The sequence below is a fragment of the Sphaerodactylus townsendi genome, linkage group LG06 (assembly GCF_021028975.2).
Source record: "Sphaerodactylus townsendi isolate TG3544 linkage group LG06, MPM_Stown_v2.3, whole genome shotgun sequence".
In the NCBI taxonomy this organism is placed as follows: domain Eukaryota; kingdom Metazoa; phylum Chordata; class Lepidosauria; order Squamata; family Sphaerodactylidae; genus Sphaerodactylus; species Sphaerodactylus townsendi.
The window spans coordinates 96,929,237-96,948,433 of NC_059430.1; the positions used below are offsets into that span (position 1 = coordinate 96,929,237).

A 19,197-nucleotide genomic window follows, 5' to 3' on the forward strand; every position below is an offset into this window, starting at 1 on the left:
GGATCTTGTTGAGCATCTTCCCTATGAAATACTGAAGAGATACTGTCTGTGAGAGTTATATATTCCACCTCGGCACTTTTAAAGTTATTGTTGATACCATACTGGTTTTCTTTGAAATAAAATTCAAAAACATTTTTATTGGTATCTATTTTTATTTTTGAAATTCACCAGTAGCTGCTGCATTTCCCATCCTAGTCTTATACTCGAGTCAATAAGTTTTCCCAGTTTTTTGTGGTAAAATTAGGTGCCTCGACTTATATTCGGATCGATTTATAGGCGAGTATATACAGTATATACGGCCCAATGGGGAACTGTGTCTTGACTCAGTGGCTTTAGTTGATGGTGTAGCTTACTGTAAGCACCACGAGTGCCACAAGGTAAAAGGCAACTAATAACAGATTTAAATAAACAAACAGTATTTAAGCAGCTTTTTACCATGTTTGATATGTCCTGATTAATCCTGAGCCAATACATCAGTTCTCAAGTTCATTTTTTGCACTTTTCAATGTGTAAACAGCCCATATGGATTTTCTGTAACATTTCTCAGTGAAGGGTACTATTTTGCTCCCATTAAAGATCACTTCATCACTATTAATTCTAGAGTCTGAGTTTCAGATTGCTAGTATCTTTTGTTTCTAGATAGTTTCCACTCACACTTTGGATCAAAGTCTTTTAATATAATTTTTAAATATAATTGTTCATCTGCCTCTAGAAATGTAATAATTATCATAAGTACTATTCACCATAAGAGCTTTCACTCACTCTCCAAATTCTTTTCTGCTGCCATAGGGTATGGCACTATTCTGAAAAGTATTTCAGCAGTGAACAGTAGTTTGCTCGGTGTACGAATCAAAGCCAAATCACATTCTGCAGCCTGATCATCACTCTTTGGATCTGATTCATGATAAAACCCGAGAAGGACTAGAACTCATAAGGGCATATCAAACAGCAACAGATTTCAGATTTTGCCCAGCAGCATTATTTTGAGGAAAACAATAAGTTCAGTCTATTAAGTTCATTAACCATACGGTCATTAAAAATAAGTACATTAACCATAAGTTCAGTACATTATTTTCACAGTTATTAGCTTGAAAATAGAAAAACAGGATTGTTCCAGTAAAAACACTACGTGGATATGAACTAAATGCTGTGGAAATTCTGGGGGGGGAAATAGTAGAACAGTTTCTATATTCTCCCCCCTCCCCTGCCTGAAAGTAATCTTTTCCACAAGTTATAGATATAGGTTTTAAGCAAGAATTACTCTCCCAAAATTATCACTGAGAGAGGCAGAAAAACTGGAAGTGACAATTGCAACAATGCAACTGCTGAGAACTGTTCAAAATATAACCACTTAGAAGCTGCCAGGAGCAGACAGCTTCCATGCAGAATATTATTTTTAAAGTATTGATATTATGAGACAACTGTTGTTGAGCATGATGAGTGAATATTAGATGGGAAAGTTAAAAACCCTTCTTATCCAGTGTCAGGATTCCAATCAACAGTGGTACCCTGCCCCATGGCTCTTTGTAGGGCTGAATTAGACACCCAGATTCTCAATCTTAGACTTCCAGCTTCACCCAGGAGTATTCTTAATGGGCAAAAGGAGTAGAAACCTTGGCACCATGCTGGAGGGAGGGATTGCTCATGACTCCATGACTATGGTAGAGGGGAGCAACTGACTTGGCAGGAGAGGGTTGTGGCTCAGTGGAAGAGCCTCTGCTTTGCATGCAGAAGGCCCCAGGTTCAATCCTCAGTATCTCCAGGGAAAAGGACAGTAGGTGATATTGAAGACCTCCATCCGAGACTCTATACAGCTGAGTAGGCAACACTGACCTTGAAGGACTGATGGTCTGATTCGGTATAAGGCAGCTTGGTGTGGTGTGGTATTGGTGTGTGTGTTCGCCTCATCTGCAGCCTGAGCAGCTGAACTTGACAGCAATGGTGACTCACACCTGTACCATGTGAGCCTCAGGCAGTCACCTTCTGGGGGCAGCACCAGCTCCACCCCACCTCACCCCACATGGGTGAGGACTCTGGCAGCAGGGACTAGGCCCAGAAGGGATGGCAGCTATTCCTTGTGACTTCCCAGCAGCCACTAACAGCATGGAAAGTAATATCCTCCCTGCTTTCTGTTCAAGGCCACCACTGAGATAGCAGCATTGTGCCATACTGGAGAACATGCTGCCGTGATGTAACAAGCTGCTTGGAGGTGTGGGAACAACCTCCACTCCGCGATACGTGACTGAGCCTGCCTGCTTTGACATTAAGGTTCAGATGCTTGTCTTCTGCTGTTTTCCATTTGCTCAGCCACAGTCCCTAAAACCAGAACAATGACCATAGTTATAGTTAGTCAGTCAAAGCCGTAGGCAAGGATTCTCTATTTCCCTGTCATCGCAGCTCTGAATGCAAGAAGCATTAACACTGGTGCATACACGCAGGGGAATTTGGTGCACACTTTTCCCCACTTACTACTTTTTTCTCCCCCTCAGCATCACCAAGAGGGATTTGGGGGGAGCTTACAAATATTACTATTGTGCTATAACATCATAGTAATGTATTGCCATGATTCTCCAATTCCTCTGAATTTTAAGATTTTATTTAAAAAGAGTAAGTCTCTAGCGCTTTTTGTTGCAGCGATGTAAGTGGAACATAATGTTTTTTGCAATGTTATTATAATAATGTTTTAGTTTTGTTAATTTAATATGGGAACACTTTCAATATTTAATCTGAAACTGGAATGTTGTCAAGGTTTTGATAGACTGTTTATTATTGTTGATGTTATGATTAGCTCTACAGTGGAACCTCGGTTTTCGTTGGTAATCCATCTGAAAAGAATCAATGAAAACCGAAACCGATGAAATCCGAGGCAAACTTTTCCATAGGAATCAATGTAAATCCAATTAATCCATTCTAGGCACTCCAAAAAACATACCAAAAACACATTTTTTGGTGAATAAACATAGTGTTTAATGCTGAAAACAGTAACAAACATTAGGACCAGCTTCAGAGCCAGTGGACCAATGTCGCACAAGAAAGCTGTCCAAAGAGGTCTGTTTCTGACGCCTCTTTAAGATTTGTCTGAAATAGGGCAAGACATTGTCATTAAACAAGTTGCAGACATGGCCTGCAACAGCTTTGTCCGGGTGATTTTTCTCCACAAACCCCTGCACCTTACTGCAAATCGATGAAAACCAAGGCAAATCGATGAAAACCGAGACAATTGATGAAAACAGAAACCAATGAAAACCGAAGGCAATGAAAACCGAGGTTCCACTGTACTTTATTATTATGTCTTACTGTTCTTATTGTTCTATGTTATGATGTTGTTCACCACCCTGAACCCTTCGGGGGAGGGCAGTATACAAATTAAAAATCCAATCCAATAATGCCAATAAAATAAAAAGGGTTAGAGAAGAAGGGTCAAACATGCAGCCTGGGCCCCGAGTCTGCTTGGGTGGCCAGGTCCCCTTGGCCACTGACAAGGGATGTGTGTGTGGGGGCGAGGGGCAGGGGTGTCAGTTTGCCAGATCCAGGTTAGGAAGCTTCTGGAATTGTTGAGATGGAGCCTGGTGAGGACCTCAGCAGGAAAAAATGCCACACGCACACAGTCCACCTTCCAAAGCAGGGACGTGGGTATAGATTTTTTATGGGGGGGTTCGGGGGCAGGGCCATGCCCTCATCTGCTGCTGGCGATGTGGCCATGCCTTCACAAGCCCCGCCCTCAGCCTTAGCGCTTATAAAAGCAGCTCTCCGAGGCCAGGGACAGCAGACTCCCCTGCCCCACCCCCACCCCCAAATGGGCTCCCAGCTGACAGTCGGCAGCCCCTTCTGCCCTCCCCTCTGGGCAGAGGGGTAGCTAGGGAAAATGGAGCCTGGTGCAAAATCTGAGGTTTGCCCCCCACCATTGGCAGCCACTGTGATGCTGGAATCCACCCCCACACAGCATCACTTTCAATGGTGTTTAAACTAGAGAGCCCAAATTCTCCTTTTAAATCCACCTTAAAGGGAGAATCTGGGGTCCTCAGTTAAAACAACATGGAAAGTGATGCTGTTTTGGGGTGGATTATCCCCCACCCTGAAACAGCATCACTTTCAATGTTTAAACTGGGGACCTCAGATTCTCCCTTTAAATCCATGCTGAAGGGGGTGGATTCAAAAGAAAAATCTGGGGAAATTTGGGGGAATCATCAGGAGAGTCTCCCAAAAAATCTCTAAAATGTTGGTGCTGCTAGCCTAAAACTGCGCCCCCTGCAGGCCAAAAAATAAAAAACCCACTAAAAATACAAAAAACCCACAAATGGGGGGCGGATATGTAATGGGGGGGTTTGAACCCGAGAACCCCCCACTTACCTACGTCCTTGTTCCAAAACATCCTTTTTCTCCACAGAAACTGATCTCTGTAGCCTGAAGATGAGTTGTAATTCCAGGAGCCTGGAGGCTGGCATTCCTATCTTATTCAGCTCTAGCAACTGCCTGCATTTATTGGGGGGGGGGGGGGGTTCTGTTGAGGCCAGGAGGCTAAAGCCTCAGACTTTTGCCCTACAGTGGCACCACAATCTCTATAACCTGTTTCTTGAGATTTTTCAAGGGACCAAAGGTGACAACCAACACTCTTTGCGTTTTGCAAGGACAGCAGGCCAATCTATCCTTCTCCTTCTCCTCCCCCCTGCCCTGCTTCCAAATCCTAATTCCTGTACAGGCATCCTGTTTTCATTAAAAGGGTAAGGTTTTATGTTATCACAGTGAAATTCTATCAGCACTTGGATGTTGCCAAGGATTGCAATTTGCAGCAGTGAGAAAAATGGTACACTTGTTTAGCAATGCTGTTTCCAGAATCAAGAGTCACTCTCACCTCTGATCAGTTGAAAAGCGGACATATGTTTGGAGTTAATTTTCTATTGGGAATTTCTACTAGGAATTTTCTACTATGTTTGGAGTGAATTTTCTCGTCTGTCATGGACATCCAGTGAAATACAGCATCAGCACAGCATTATGCAGTACATATTCATTAAAGCAATTAAAAAAGCAATTAAATGGGAGTCAAGTCTAGTCTAGCCATTTACATTATTTATATTATTTGTATGCCCTTATTTGTAGTTCCGCCCTTTAAAAAATTAGATAGGCAGCGGGGCAGCCGCCTTTGGTATTGGGAGGGGAGGGGAGCCGCGTGATCGCTGCTTTTCCAACCCAGGAGGTGTGTGCTGCACAACCCAGGCGCGCCCTCAAACACAGCCGGGTGTGGGAGTCTGGAGCGGCTAGTCCTTTGCTCAGTTGGAGCTGGACTTCCCACAGCGGTCCAGATAAGGTAAGGAACGAGGAGTGGCACACTCTTTGCATGGGGACCACACAAAACAACTTCCCCGGGGTCCCACGCGTTTTCCCCACCGGGATTGCAATGAATGTGCGGGGGGGGGGGGGATAGTACCAACCTTTGCTATGACCGACATCAAAGAGGGCGCAAGCTTTGTGGTTCAACAGGACTATTTTTCGCGCGGGATAGGGTAGGGGAAGCGCCGCTCTTGGCTGCTGACTGTGTCCGTGCGTTGTTACAGTTTCAACACGGGAGAGAGGAAGCGAGAAAGCCGTTTCCATTGGGAGGTTTTAATGGTTTCTGACTTGAAATATTTCTTGCACTGCCGAGTTTTATCTGCATTGCAGCTCGCTCCGAAGAAAGCCGAAGGCTGCAAATCGGAGCGCGCGGCTGCATCCGTACGTATTTCTTTCCCTTCCTCCCCGTGATTGGTCATCTTCCAATATTTGGGTTTGGGTTCCTTCTTTTCTTGGAGAGGGGTACCGCTTTTTTAAAAATCAATGTTGCTGTATGATTCTGCAGATTTTTTCCCCCTCCAGCCAGTTCTCGTTAATGTACAGGAAGATTTCAGTTCTATGTAAAAGCTTGCACAACTTTTTGTGATGAGATGATCCTAAACAAACATTCGATCCTTCAGGGGTGGCCAACCTATGGCACTCCAGATGTTCATGGACTGCAATTCCCAACAGCCCCTGCCCTCATGGCCAGTTTGTAGTCCATGATCATGTGGAGTGCCATAGGTTGGCCACCCTTCCCTTCCCATGAACCAGTCCGTTTTTTCCTACCGGATTTTGCAAACCTTTTAACCAGTCCCCATGTTAAAAGTGAGCAAGATTTGACCAGGTATGAACAGTGGTATAAAGTTAGGCACTACGTCGTGCCACCCCCACTGCAAATATTTTGATTTTAGAGATTGTGGGAATGTTTAGTCTGGATATTTAGTTCTATATTTGATTTAAAATTATGAGAAATATTTCCCGCAACATGCTCATTTATGGAAAGCAATTTCAGCGATTTTTTAAAAAAACTGTAGTTGAAATATATTTGATCAATATATTTTGTTTTGCTGAAATCTTGCATGAGACTTCCACTTTGGAGTAAAATACATGCAAATAGCTGGACTCAGTCAGGAGTCCAATAGTTAAAATGACAAAGTCCTCTATTCCTAGAGAGGCTTCGGCTGGAGAAAATTTGAGTTGCACAGGCTTCCTTTTATTGGCACTTTCAAGAGAGAAAAAAAGTATATATATTTTTAAAATCTGAATTGTCTGTTCTTTGGAGTCAGGATTTTCATGTGCTTAGGAAAAAGGTAAGTGGACTGGGGATAAAAAGGACAGAGAATTTGTGGCTAGATCTAGCAGTACTACCGTTACTCACTTCCTACTGTTGCAGTGTGGGGGATGTTCCAGCTCCAGATTGTAAAACTCTTGGAGATTTGGGCAGTGCCGTAGGTATAGATTTTTTATGGGGGGTTGGCCACGCCTCCCCAAGCCCCGCCCCCGACTTCAGTGCTTATAAAAGCAGCTCTCCGAGGTAAGAGACTTCAGACTCCCCTGCCCCGCCCTGCCCTGCCTCCCCCCCCCCCTGGGCTCCCAGCTGGCAGCCGGCAGTCCCTTCTCCCTCCTCTCCAGGCAGAGGGGTAGCTAGGGAAAATGGAGCCTGGTGCAGAATCTGAGATATGCGCCCCCCCCCCCCCCCCATGGGCGGCTGCTGTGATGCTGGAATCCACCCACAAACAGCATCACTTTCAATGGTGTTTAAACTAGAGAGCCCAAATTCTCCTTTTAAATCCACCTTAAAGGGAGAATCTGGGGTCCACAGTTAAAACAACATGGAAAGTGATGCTGTTTTGGGGTGGAGTATCCCCCCCAAAAAACAGCATCACTTTCAATGTTTAAACTGGAGACCTCAGATTTTCCCTTTAAGTCCATGCTGAAGGGGGTGGATTTAAAAAGAGAATCTGGGGAAATTTGGGGGGGTGCCTGCTCTCAGGGGTACAATTCTTAAGCTAGCAGCACCAAACTTTTAGGGTACCTTTAGGAGACTCTCCTGATGAAACCACCCAGGTTTGGTGAAGTTTGGTTCAGGGGGTCCAAAGTTATGGACTCTCAAAGGTGTAGCCCCCATCTTCTATTAGCTCCCATTGGAAACAATGGGGGATTGGGCACCCCCTTTTGGAGTCCATAACTTTGGACACCCTGAACCAACCTTCACCAAACTGGGTGGTATCAGCAGGAGACTATCCTGTTGATACCACCTAGGTTTAGTGAAGTTTGATTCAGGGGGTCCAGGGCTCTCAAAAGGGTAGCCCCGTCTATATTAGCTCCCTTTGGAAACAATGGGGGATGGGGCACCTCTTTTGGGAGTCCATAACTTTGGACCCCCTGAACCAACCTTCACCAAACTGGGTGGTGTCTGCAGGAGACTCTCCTGATGATACCTGCCAGGTTTGGTGAAGTGTGGTTCAGGGTGTCCAAAGTTATGGGCCCTCAAAGGTGTAGCCCCCATCTCCTATTAGCTTCCATTGGAAACAATGGGGAATGGAGGCACCCACTTTGGGAGTCCATAACTTTGTACCCCCTGGACCAACCTTCACCAAACTGGGGTGGTATCAGCAGCAGACTATCCTGATGACACCACCAAGGTTTAGTGAAGTTTGATTCAGGGGGTCCAAAGATATGGACCCTCAAAAGGTTACTCCATCTATATTAGCTCCCTTTGGAAACAATGGGGGATGGGGGCACACCTTTTGGGGGTCCATAACTTTGGACCCCCTGAACCAAACTTCACCAAACTTGGCTGGTATCATCAGGAGTGTCACCTGACAATAACCTGAAAAACACTTTAAAATACAAAAAAACACAAACGGGGGCGGAGCTTCAGACATGCAATGGGGGGGTTGAACCCGAGGAAACCCCCCCCCCTTATCTACATCCTTGGATTTGGGGACTGAGTTTGAGGAGGACAGGGGCCATAGAGTCCACCCACCAAAACATTCATTTTCTCCAAGCAAACTGATCTTGGTAGTCTGGAGATGAACTATAATTTCAGGGGATCCCCAGGTCCCATCTGGAGAGTGGCATCTCTAAGTGGTGCCCTGGTGTTGCTGAAAAGGACAAACTACCGCTCCTATCTTGTCATAGGCTCATTCCACACATGCAGAATAAAGCACTTTCAAACTGCTTTCAGTGCTCTTTAAAGCTGTGTGGAATAGCAAAATCCACTTGCAAACAGTTGTGAAAGTGGTTTGAAAACGCATTATTTTGCGTGTGCGGAAGGGGCCATAGTTTCAGGGTGATAGATATGTGCTATGAAGTCTGTTGCAGAAAAAAACAGATTCTTGTGATTCCTTAACTACTACATTTATCATGGCATAAATTTAGCCTGTGTCACTTTATGTGCTGGATGATCTCCTAATAACAAGAAAGCTACTTGTCATATTTAAGGACTGTCTTGAAATGGAATGGCATGCAGCTGCATATAATATGCTGCAAGTTTGGAAAGCACAGGCAACAGATTTCAGGGTGCATTCAGCCAATTTTTCCCTTGGTGAAAAAGGGAGTCAAGATTCCCTTTGGATCACCAAAATGGCTATACTGGGAATTGTGGGATTTAAATTTTCTGAAGCCATTGGCAGGTGAAGGGGAGGACCACAATAAGAAGGGGAATTAGATGAGAGTGAGTGGAAAAACTAGCTGTATCTGGACCTGTTGCCTTCATTCCAGAATGACAAAACAACTTCATGCAGACAGGTTGAACTAGTTGCATTCTCAGAGGGAAACCAACCCCCAGATGTTGCAACTATATGGGTGGTGTGACCCATTATCTGAGCATCTTCCTATGAAATTAACACCCAAAATCCGTTTGTGAGTTCTCTTTAGAACTCTGTCTCTCAGAAAGACATACCGGTATTAACAATTGTTGATCAAACTTGTTTTCCTCAGCACATGGAGCAAAAGGAGAAATTATTTATTTTACTTGCTTTGTCTGTACCCCAACTTCCTCCCCCAAGTGGCTTATGTTGTTCTTGTCTCCTCGGCTCCTTCCGCACATGCAGAATAATGCACTTTCAAACTGCTTTCAGTGCTCTTTGAAGCTGTGCGGAATGGCAAAATCCACTTGCAAACAGTTGTGAAAGTGGTTTGAAAACGCATTATTTTGCGCATGCCCTCCATTTTATCCTCACAACAGCCCTATGAGATTTCACAGGCTGTTTTTAAAGAACAGATCAGCAGAACAGATCTCCCAACAGTCAAAGGAGAAAACTGGATGAGGCACATAAATCTCAGCTAGCTGTGGCTTCAGAGGGTGGTGTGAATTCCCTTTAATGCATGCGAGTACAAACAAATTTTCACTTGATTTGCCATCGGGTTGGATCCTCTTAGACATATACAAGATTGCACCCATTCCAGCCTGCCGTTTTCCAGGAGTCAAATTTTGACCCCTTTCGCATGATCAAAATAATGCACTTTCAGTGTGGAAAAGCAAAATTCACTTGCAAACAATTGTGAAAGTGGATTGAAAGATCATTCTTCATGTTCGGAAGGGGCCTAAGAGGAACAAGGTCTGCTCATCACCAGAGACAGACCTCACAGCCAGGTAGGTACTCTCTCCTCTTTCAGAGGCAGAATTACACAGATCTACCACGCTACCAGGCAGAGCTCCAATTCAAACTACAGTGGAACCTCGGTTTTCGTTGGTACCCATCCGAAAAGAATCGATGAAAACCGAAACTGATGAAAACCGAGGCAAACTTTTCAATCGGAATCAATGTAAATCCAATTAATCCGTTCTAGGCACTCCAAAAAAATACCAAAAGCACATTTTTGGTGAATAAACATAGTGTTTAATGCTAAAAACAGTAACAAACAATAACACTAGGTCCAGCTTCAGAGCCAGTGGACCAATGTCGCACAAGAAAGCTGTCCAAAGAGGTCTGTTTCTGACGCCTCTTTAAGATTTATCCGAAATGGGGCAAGACATTGTCATTAAACAAGTTGCAGACATGGCCTGCAACAGCTTTGTCCGGGTGATTTTTCTCCACAAACCCCTGCACCTTACTGCAAATCGATGAAAACCGAGGCAAATCGATGAAAACCGAGACAAATTTTTCACTGAAAAAAATCGATGAAAACTGAAACCGATGAAAACTGAGGTTCCACTGTATCTGCTGTCCTACTGAGGCAGACCCAAACTATGATTGTTCTCTCCCTGAAACAGATTTGAACTAAAACTGCCTCTGTGCATCCCTTTAGTATTCCATCCCTCCTCTGAAGGAAGATTGGATGCTGGAACAGCCCTCCCATAGGCTCAGGGATGAAACAGCCGAGTGTCTGTTTTCCCCTTCAGGGGCAGTACTGCTTCCTTTCTCTCACAGATGCTTTTACTGGAATGAAACAAAGTAAAAATCGCCTGATAATTGTTGCAGATCAAGCTGATTTGAAAGGAAAAGATGGAGAGATCTATTTGAAAGCTGGCAGCCCTAAGCAATGCAAGAGCCGGTTTTACTTGGCACCCAGGGCCAAATCTCTGTCCAAGGAGCTGAGGCACTGGCACCACTGGTGAAGCATGACTTATGCCCATTGTCACCTCCTGGAAAAGCACAATTCCTGGCAGTCCAAGGCAAATGCTGAGATTGGGGAGGCTCTACTGGGACTTCATTCATCCCAGAGTGTCTTATAATACCTTCAACCTGCTCCATTTTGTTTGCTGAGGGGCTAACATCCTCATAAGTAGACACTGGGTTCTTTTGGACCCTTGGGGAAATAAGGAGGCCTGCCTCTGGCATTACATGAGAGGACTACGGGTCCTCCAAGGTGTTTTTTTAAAAATATTTTTTATTGTATAGTTTGAAATAATCGTTCTATTTACATCTTTCTGATATAATTTCCAAACAATACATTTTCCCTTTTTTCCCCTTCCACCCTCCCCTAATATTATGTTTTACTTTTCTTCAACCAAACAGCAGTAAGTTCATTCGTTGTTGTCTTCTTATCCATATGTCTTCTTTGACTCCCGTATCCTTCATCCAGTTCTCATAACTTGTCCATATCTTCATTATTTCATTCTGTTTTTCTTGCCATGTTTTGTTCTTTGATAATATTTCAAAAATGTCTAATGTCACTTGTTCCCATATATATTCCAACCATTTCTGAATCGTCCATTTTTTCTTATCTCTCCATCCAAACACTATCACTGCATGTATTGCTCTAATCAACATTTTAAACATATTTCTATATTGTATATATTTTTTCATCATCAATTATTCCCATAAATAATAGGTCATTTCTTAATTCCACTTTATTTTTCACCAATTTCTCTATCCATAGCAATGCCTTTTCCCAGAATCTTTTTACTTTTTTGCATTCAATCCATATGTGGCTATAATGTGCATCTTGGTCTCCACAGTGCCAACATTTTGAGGATAATCCCCTAACCATATATGCAAGTTGTTTGGGAGTTCTATACCATGGTCCTCCAGGGTGTTATCAGAAGGCCAACAGTTTGGCAAAAACCCTGCAAAAGATGACAGTCACATGGACAGCCTCCTCTGGGACTAGATAATTCTTCTGCATTGGGAGAGATTTGAATTTGAGTGGATAGACCGGTCAAGATTAACCTGCCCAAGTTGAGCATGGTTGGAAGGAGCCAAGGCCAGAACAGAGACCCATTCAGAGATGCAACAGGCACTGCAGAGTGTTGGTGGTTGAATACTCTGGTCTTTAATTCATGTAATACTTGTGGCAATTTTGGAAGTCATTGATGTGGCAAACATTTCAAGTACCAAAGAAAATCTTTCTGTTGTGGATGGGTTGCATTCTGCTATGTGCGAATTGTTGGCATGTACTGTGGGAAGAAGTATTTTACGTAACAACACTTGGATGGAAATGGAGAGTGCACTTTGTATGAATCATCACTCTCTTTGTCTGCCAACCAAGATGCCAGTCTGAAGGAGAGCAGTGCGGTATAGAATTTAGAGTTAGACAATGATCTGGGAACACCTAATTTGAATCCTTATTCTTTCTTCAAAGCTTGCCAGATTATCTCAGGCTAGGCACACAAATTAATACTGTGAGAATAAAAAAGAAGGAAGTGAAAACACTTTTACAAGCTGTTTTGCATCCCCGCTGCATAGAAAAAATGGGTTTTAAATGTCTAATATAAAATTACAAAGGAGGGAGTTCACAGTTCAGTGGGTGGGACGTTGTTCTCTGGTGGAGCTGCATTGCCTTGCATAACAAACAAATATCCATCTTCTCACTGATGCGCCAGAAATCATGGCCTACCTCCAGATCACTGCCCTTTTGCTATTGGCTGGACTGAGCAGAGGGGAGGATTTCCCCTTCAGGGACCCAACCTTGCCTTGGGAGAAGCGGCTGGATGACCTGGTGAACCGGCTGACGCTGAAAGAGATGGTCTTGCAGGTAGGAGACTAAGGTAGGGTTGCCAGTTCTGGGTTGGGAAGTTCCTGGAGATTGGTGGGTAGAGCATGGGGGAGAGAGAGGTATGGGGAGGGGAGAGTCTGTGCTCCAAAGCAGCTATGGTCTCCAACTGAATTGAGGAGAGTAAAGTTTTTAAATATCAATTGGATGCCTACCATCTGGCATATTATAGTTGTCTTTCCTGCACTGGCAGGCAGTTGGACCAGATGACCCTGGGGTCCTTTTCAACTCTGACATTAAATAAATGAATATCTCTGTTGTCTGGGGACCAGTTGTAATTCCAGAAGATCTCCAGGCTGTACTTGGAAGCTGGCAACTCTTGGCTGAAAACTGCTTTGGAGAAGGCATTGAGATTATGCATAGAAGTGGCCAAGCTGGTGAGCTTGGAATTGGCCTCTGCAGCAATCCTGCAAACCCCTTCCTGTTGGTCCAAATTGTGCCTGAGGGGTGTTGTGTTCTGCACCACCCTTGTCTAATTTCAGCGTTTCATCCTGTGCTTTTGAGGCTCTTTCTACTCCATTATATCAGTATCCCAATTGCTGATTTTTTTTAAAAAGCCTCTTCTGTCAAAAGGGGTGTGTGTGGTGAGGAATGGGAACCAGCATGGTGTAGTGATTAAGAGTAATGAACTCTAATCTGAAGAACTGGTTTTGATTATCCACTCCTCCCCCATAACCAGTGGATTCTTATCTGGTAAGGTGGATTTGATTCCCCACTCCTACACACGAAGCCAGCTGGTTGACCTGGGGCTAGTCACAGTTCCCTCAAAACTCTCTCAGCCCCACCTACCTCACAAGGTGTGTGTTGAGGGGAGAGGAAGGGAAAAGAGTGTATGTCGCCTTGAGTCTCCTTACAGGAGAGAAAGGCAGGCTATAAGTCCAAACTCTTCTTCTTTAAGGACTGGCTGCTGTGTCGTGAAGGGTTGGGGGGTGGAAATAATCCACCCCATGTAGGGGGACTTTTGTGCAGTGTATCTTATTTCCTTGCTGATTGGAGTGCAAAGGGGAGGTCCCATTCATATCCTGAAGCCCTGGGGTCTCTGTTCCTCTAGATGTCCCGAGGAGGTGCCAAGAACAATGGGCCAGCACCCCCCATTGAGCGGCTTGGCATTGGGCCCTTCAACTGGAATACTGAGTGCCTGCGTGGTGATGGGCTTGCCCCTGGCTGGGCAACTGCCTTCCCCCAGGCACTAGGCTTGGCTGCAACCTTCAGGTATGTTCTTTGGGTAGGGGTCTTAGTTCTTTGGAAGAGCCTCTGCATTGCATGCAGAAGATAGCAAGGTTCAGTCCCCAGCATCTTCAGTTAAAAGAACAAGCCAACAGGTGAAGCGAAAGACCTGAACTTAAGACCCTGGAGAGTTGTGGCAAGTCTGAGTAGACAGTACTAACTTTGGCCAGTGGTCTGATTCAGAATAAGGCAGCAACTGAGGTGGGGTGAGATGGGATGTGGGGTGGCCTTCTACCCTCCAGGACAAATCGCTCTAGTTTCCGTTTCTCCCCTTTCTGATCTCCTTGCAGGATGATTCCCAGCAAACCTTTTCGTTTGTTTTTGCCACAAATTCCTCACTTGTGGCTGTAGTTTCTCTGAGAGTTGCTATCGTTTTGTTCGTTTGTTTTCATGTTAGACAAAAATAGACCAATTGGCCCATTAGTATGCTGGGAAAACTACTCTGGCTGAATTCTAGCTTTTTTTTAGGGAAAAAAAGGCAGTGGACCCCCAGCTAAGAAAAAAGTGGCAGGAATTATCCCTTTCTTTGAGCTATTTTGAGTAAATATGGCAAGAGACTGATCATGGTATTTCTTCATCCTCCTGCAAAGCTGTCTTATACTGAACCAGATCCTTGTCTGTCAAGGACAATCTTGCCCACTGTGACTTATTTATTACCTATTGGGACAGGACCCCCCCACCTTTAAATATCACCCAGGCTTGTCAGATTTTTTCAAGCAGTATTTGTTTTCAGGCATAGACTTAAATAAGTTTGTTCTGTTTCAGTAAGCTTAGATGATAATTTCAAATGTTTCTTAGATGGAGCAGTTCCTTCTACTTCAGATGGTACTCAGCCCTCACAGATAGAAACCCCAAAATGAACATAAAAAACTCTCTTGAGGAAACTCAAAGCCAAACCCAATACTCCAAACTAACTGATCCTTGGGATTCTTCTTCCCTCTTTCTAGAAGATATATCCTATAATATATCCTGGTTATACATAGGCTGGGCCCCTCAATAATCCAATTTCCAGTACACTCTAGTCTGTGTATTTGCTTAAACCACAGCATGCAGGGCTGTCATCACAGTGGGGCAAGCCAGTATCACACACTGACTGCCACTACTTTCTTCAGAGTTATGTTTTGTCACAGCAAAGGTAGATAGCTCTTTACTTCAGGAACGTCACACTCCAAAAGCCTTCAGATTGTTCTCCACAGGAAGATATCCTGCTTCTCATTGTCATCAGGTCCTTACCCAGTGCAGGGTTTCCTCAGCCAATCAGGTGGCTTCTCTGTTTCTGGCCCTCTATGCCTCACTCTGAGTGTAAACAATAATGACTCCTGTCAGATCTGCGCTTTTAAATTACACTTTTCCCCTGCAGTCCATCACAACTACATATGTAATCGATGCATTTATGTTAAAAAGGTAAAGTAACTTTAGAATTGGTAAGAAAGTATGTATATAGGTTTTCTTCCTCAATATTTTCCTTGAGTGGGGATTGGTTGTTTTTCCTCCAGAAATTTTACACTGTTACTATTCCGTGTGTTTATCACTTCACTATGAACTACATCCACTCAATGTTGGGTCTTGTGCTACTGTTGCAACATAGCAGTAATTCACAACAGAATTTTTCGGTAAGGACAAGCCAATCCTACAGTGAATAATTACTTGAGCCCAAAATCCAACAATATTGAAGTAGCCTAGCCAGCTATTCTCTGTAGACCTTTTTTCTCTTCCCGTCAATCCGTTTTGTTTCTCTTCTGACAGCCCTGATCTCATTCATCGTGTGGCCAATGCCACAGCCACAGAAGTCCGAGCCAAACACAACCATTTTGTCTCCCTTGGTGACTATGTGGACCATACAGGCCTCAACTGCTTTAGCCCTGTATTAAACATCATGAGGCACCCACTTTGGGGCAGGAACCAGGTACCGTGATGCAGAAAGTGATCCTTATGGGAGAACATGGAATATGTTGGATGTAATGTGAAAATTACTCAACTCATATAGAAGGAAGAATCAAATGGATTGTTCATGCATTCAGTGTAACTTTTGAAAAGGGCTCTAGATCATGTCAGTTCCTGTGGTTTGGCTCAGAGGCCTCAATTTTCTAATTTCATCTCTAGCCAATCAAATTCATCTTAACACATGGCAGTATGTGATGCCTTTTAAAGGAATTTACCATGCATATTTAAACATGAGAAGATAAAAATCTGGACCCGGCATTTATTTTGCCCGTGTGGTTGCAGTGGTTAGAGTGCTGAACTGGGTTCAAATCCCCACTCTGCCGTGAGATCTCACTCGGTGACCTTGGGCCAGTTGCATCCAAGTACTAACCAAGGCTGACCCTGCTAACCTTTCAGGATCCAAAAAAAATGGGCTGGGCTGGGCCATTCAGATCAGGGCAATAATTTTCTTCAGAGTTTAAAAATAAAAAGCTGTAATTTGTACATATTAACTTGTATTTCCTGTTTTTAATGGATTCCCCCTCCGACCCCCTCTCCTCTTGATTAAATCCCCCCATAGCGTTTCTGGTGGGGGGGCAGCATGTGACATGGCATGGCAGAAACTTTCTGATGTGGGGAGGATGTCTGTCAGTTGCCAAACAGCAGCACCTGGAAGTGTCTTTGCTGCTGTGCGCCTGAAGTCGCTTTTTAAAAAAAAAATATTCTGCTGGAGGAGCAGCAGTGGCGTAGGAGGTTAAGAGCTCGTGTGTCTAATCTGGAGGAACTGGGTTTGTTTCCCCGCTCTGCCACCTGAGCTGTGGAGGCTTCTCTGGGGAATTCAGATTAGCCTGTACACTCCCACACACGCCAGCTGGGTGACCTTGGGCTAGTCACAGCTTTTTGGAGCTCTCTCAGCCCCACCTACCTCACAGGGTGTTTGTTGTGAGGGGGGAAGGGCAAGGAGATTGTCAGCCCCTTTGAGTCTCCTGCAGGAGAGAAAGGGGGGATATAAATCCAAACTCTTCTTCTTCTTCTTCTTCTTCTTCTTACATCATGGTCTCCCATCAAATGAATAGAGCACCTGCTTAAGTGGCTGCAATTCTGACGTCTCAGATGCTCAGGGGAGAGCTTGTTTTAGTAATCATAAACAGCTAAAACCTAGCTTCATGCTGAATACTTTAGCTGTCTCCCTAGTGGTACTAGGATACTAGGGAGATGCACTGGTGATAGAACTGAGTGCTGGAGAGAGCAGAGCTGTGGGGAGATGACCCATGTTTGCCTGCCCACTTCTTCCTTAGGAAACCTATGGAGAGGATCCATTCCTAACATCCCAGTTGGCCGTGGCTTTTGTGACTGGGTTGCAAGGTGATCATCCCCGTTATGTCAAGGCCAGCGCTGGTTGCAAACACTTTGACGTCCACGGCGGCCCTGAGAACATCCCCGTCTCCCGGCTTTCCTTTGATTCTAAGGTGAGCATGGCAGTAGCAGGTAATGGCAAGCAGGATGACTAAGAGGGGGAAACTATGCAGGTTCATGGAATTATGCACAGAATAACCAGGGGGAACTTTTTCTCCTTCTCCCAAAAGACTGGAACTCTAGGACACAGGGAGAAGTTCATGAGCAGCAAATTCAGGGTGGACAAAAGGAAACACCTCTTTACTCAATAAGCTATTAAAATATGGGATTCACTGCCAGAGGATGTAGTGATGGCCAAAGGCATAAAAAAGGATTAGGCATTTTCATGGAGGAGAGGTCTATCAGCAGCTCCTAGCCATGATGACTAACCTCCACGTTCAGAGGCAGTCAGTCACAGAATACTAGTATCAGATGGCAACATCAGGAAAGGCCTCAGCCTCTCTGTCATAGTTATTGGCCTCTATAATAATTTGGAAGCCATTGTGTGAGAGAGGATGCTGGACTGGACAGTCCATTGAGCTGATCCAGCAAGGCTGTTCTTACGTGAACTGAGGAGTTCGAAACTTAAATCCTCCAACGGCGTAAACCTATTAGACAGTTCAAGGTTGTTAAGCAAGGCTTCTGCCTCCGACTGACCTTGTAAATACAAGTCTATTTTGGTCTGCTTGGGAGGTTTTTGTTCATGAATACCAGGCGAAGACCGATTCCGCTTTTTATTTGGCATTTTGTTTTCTCTCAACACTGTAAGTTATCAGCTTTAGATAGTTGGTAGAGGTTCCAGTAAGGGAGAATATAAACTAATGAGGCTTATCTGCTGAAAAAGCCGTAGGAGACACCGCCCTCTTCGTTCAGGACGTCCATTTGTGCCGTGAATCACAGCCACTCATCATTAATATTCTCTTTAGAGACAAGCTCGTATTATGATTGTTAAAAATTTAAAACTTATCTTAAAATGTGGAGGAGCTCAGGAAAGATTGCCTGCACTGCTTGTCTACTGGAACCGGAACCACGTGAACTGAGGAGCAAAGGTGGAGAAGGAGGAGGCCTCTTCTGAGCTGACATCTTGTGTGTGTCTTCTTTCTGCTTCTGCTCTAGCCTGCTTTCATAGAGTAGTTCTTCCTTTCTGTCCTCTTGGTGCTTGGCTAATGCTGATATCTTCTTTGGAGCACCCGAATTACAGTCAAATTAAACATAATTTAATCTCACATCCTCTAAAGGGGTGTCTTATGCTGTGCCTGGAAAGAACATTTCAGCTTTCTTGTGCATCAACATAAAAGAGTTAAAAGCTGGAGTGGCCATCCTACAAGTGTCTTGGGGATGCTATGATTTACCTACAAATGAGCAGAACATTCTGGAAACAGTCTGGGGTGGGCTTGGGTGACTGGGGCTCATTTTTCAATATGACCCCGCATCACCGGGTGTGCAGGCAGAGGTTGATTTCTTCGTTTCTGTTCCAGGTGGCAGAACATGACTGGCGCATGACCTTTCTGCCCCAGTTTGAGGCCTGTGTACGTGCCGGAACATTTAGCTTCATGTGCAGTTACAACAGGTGTGCATTTCTTTATCCCTTTGATCAGCTTGAGAAGAGGTGTAGGATTTAGTGGATGTGAATGAGGTTATCTTTGTCAGATACATATGAAGGGAGCATTGACTCTTGAAAGCTTGTACCTCCAAAATCTTGTTTGTCTGTAAGGTGCTACTGGACTCAAAGTTTGCTACTCTTTTGTGGCTGGATATCATCAATTAAGGGCACAGAATAATTTTTCTGTAATAGCTGGTCTATCACACATGGTTATTGTAAGAATGACTGGCGTAATGAAGGGCTCAACGTTTTTACAAGCACTATATGTGTGTTAGATGCTGTTAGGGCTTAGAGCA

At 44.3% G+C, this 19,197-nt stretch overlaps 1 protein-coding gene across 5 annotated transcripts in view; it reads left to right on the forward strand.

Moving 5' to 3' along the window:
- Positions 1 to 5,166: 5,166 nt before the first annotated feature.
- LOC125435693 (beta-xylosidase/alpha-L-arabinofuranosidase 2-like) overlaps positions 5,167 to 19,197 on the forward strand; it is a 31,162-nt gene continuing 17,131 nt past the window's right edge. Inside the window, exons 1-7 of one of the 5 annotated variants that reach the window (XM_048501999.1) lie at positions 5,197 to 5,305; positions 5,659 to 5,709; positions 12,584 to 12,735; positions 13,805 to 13,965; positions 15,727 to 15,886; positions 17,202 to 17,372; positions 18,777 to 18,868. In XM_048501999.1, the coding sequence (XP_048357956.1) occupies positions 12,589 to 12,735; positions 13,805 to 13,965; positions 15,727 to 15,886; positions 17,202 to 17,372; positions 18,777 to 18,868 (731 nt within the window). In that variant the 5' untranslated portion in view covers positions 5,197 to 5,305; positions 5,659 to 5,709; positions 12,584 to 12,588. Of the gene's footprint in view, positions 5,306 to 5,658; positions 5,710 to 6,069; positions 6,155 to 6,399; positions 6,621 to 12,583; positions 12,749 to 13,804; positions 13,966 to 15,726; positions 15,887 to 17,201; positions 17,373 to 18,776; positions 18,869 to 19,197 lie in introns of those variants that run through there. The other 4 variants (XM_048501998.1, XM_048502000.1, XM_048501997.1 and 1 more) reach the window with 4 other exon arrangements.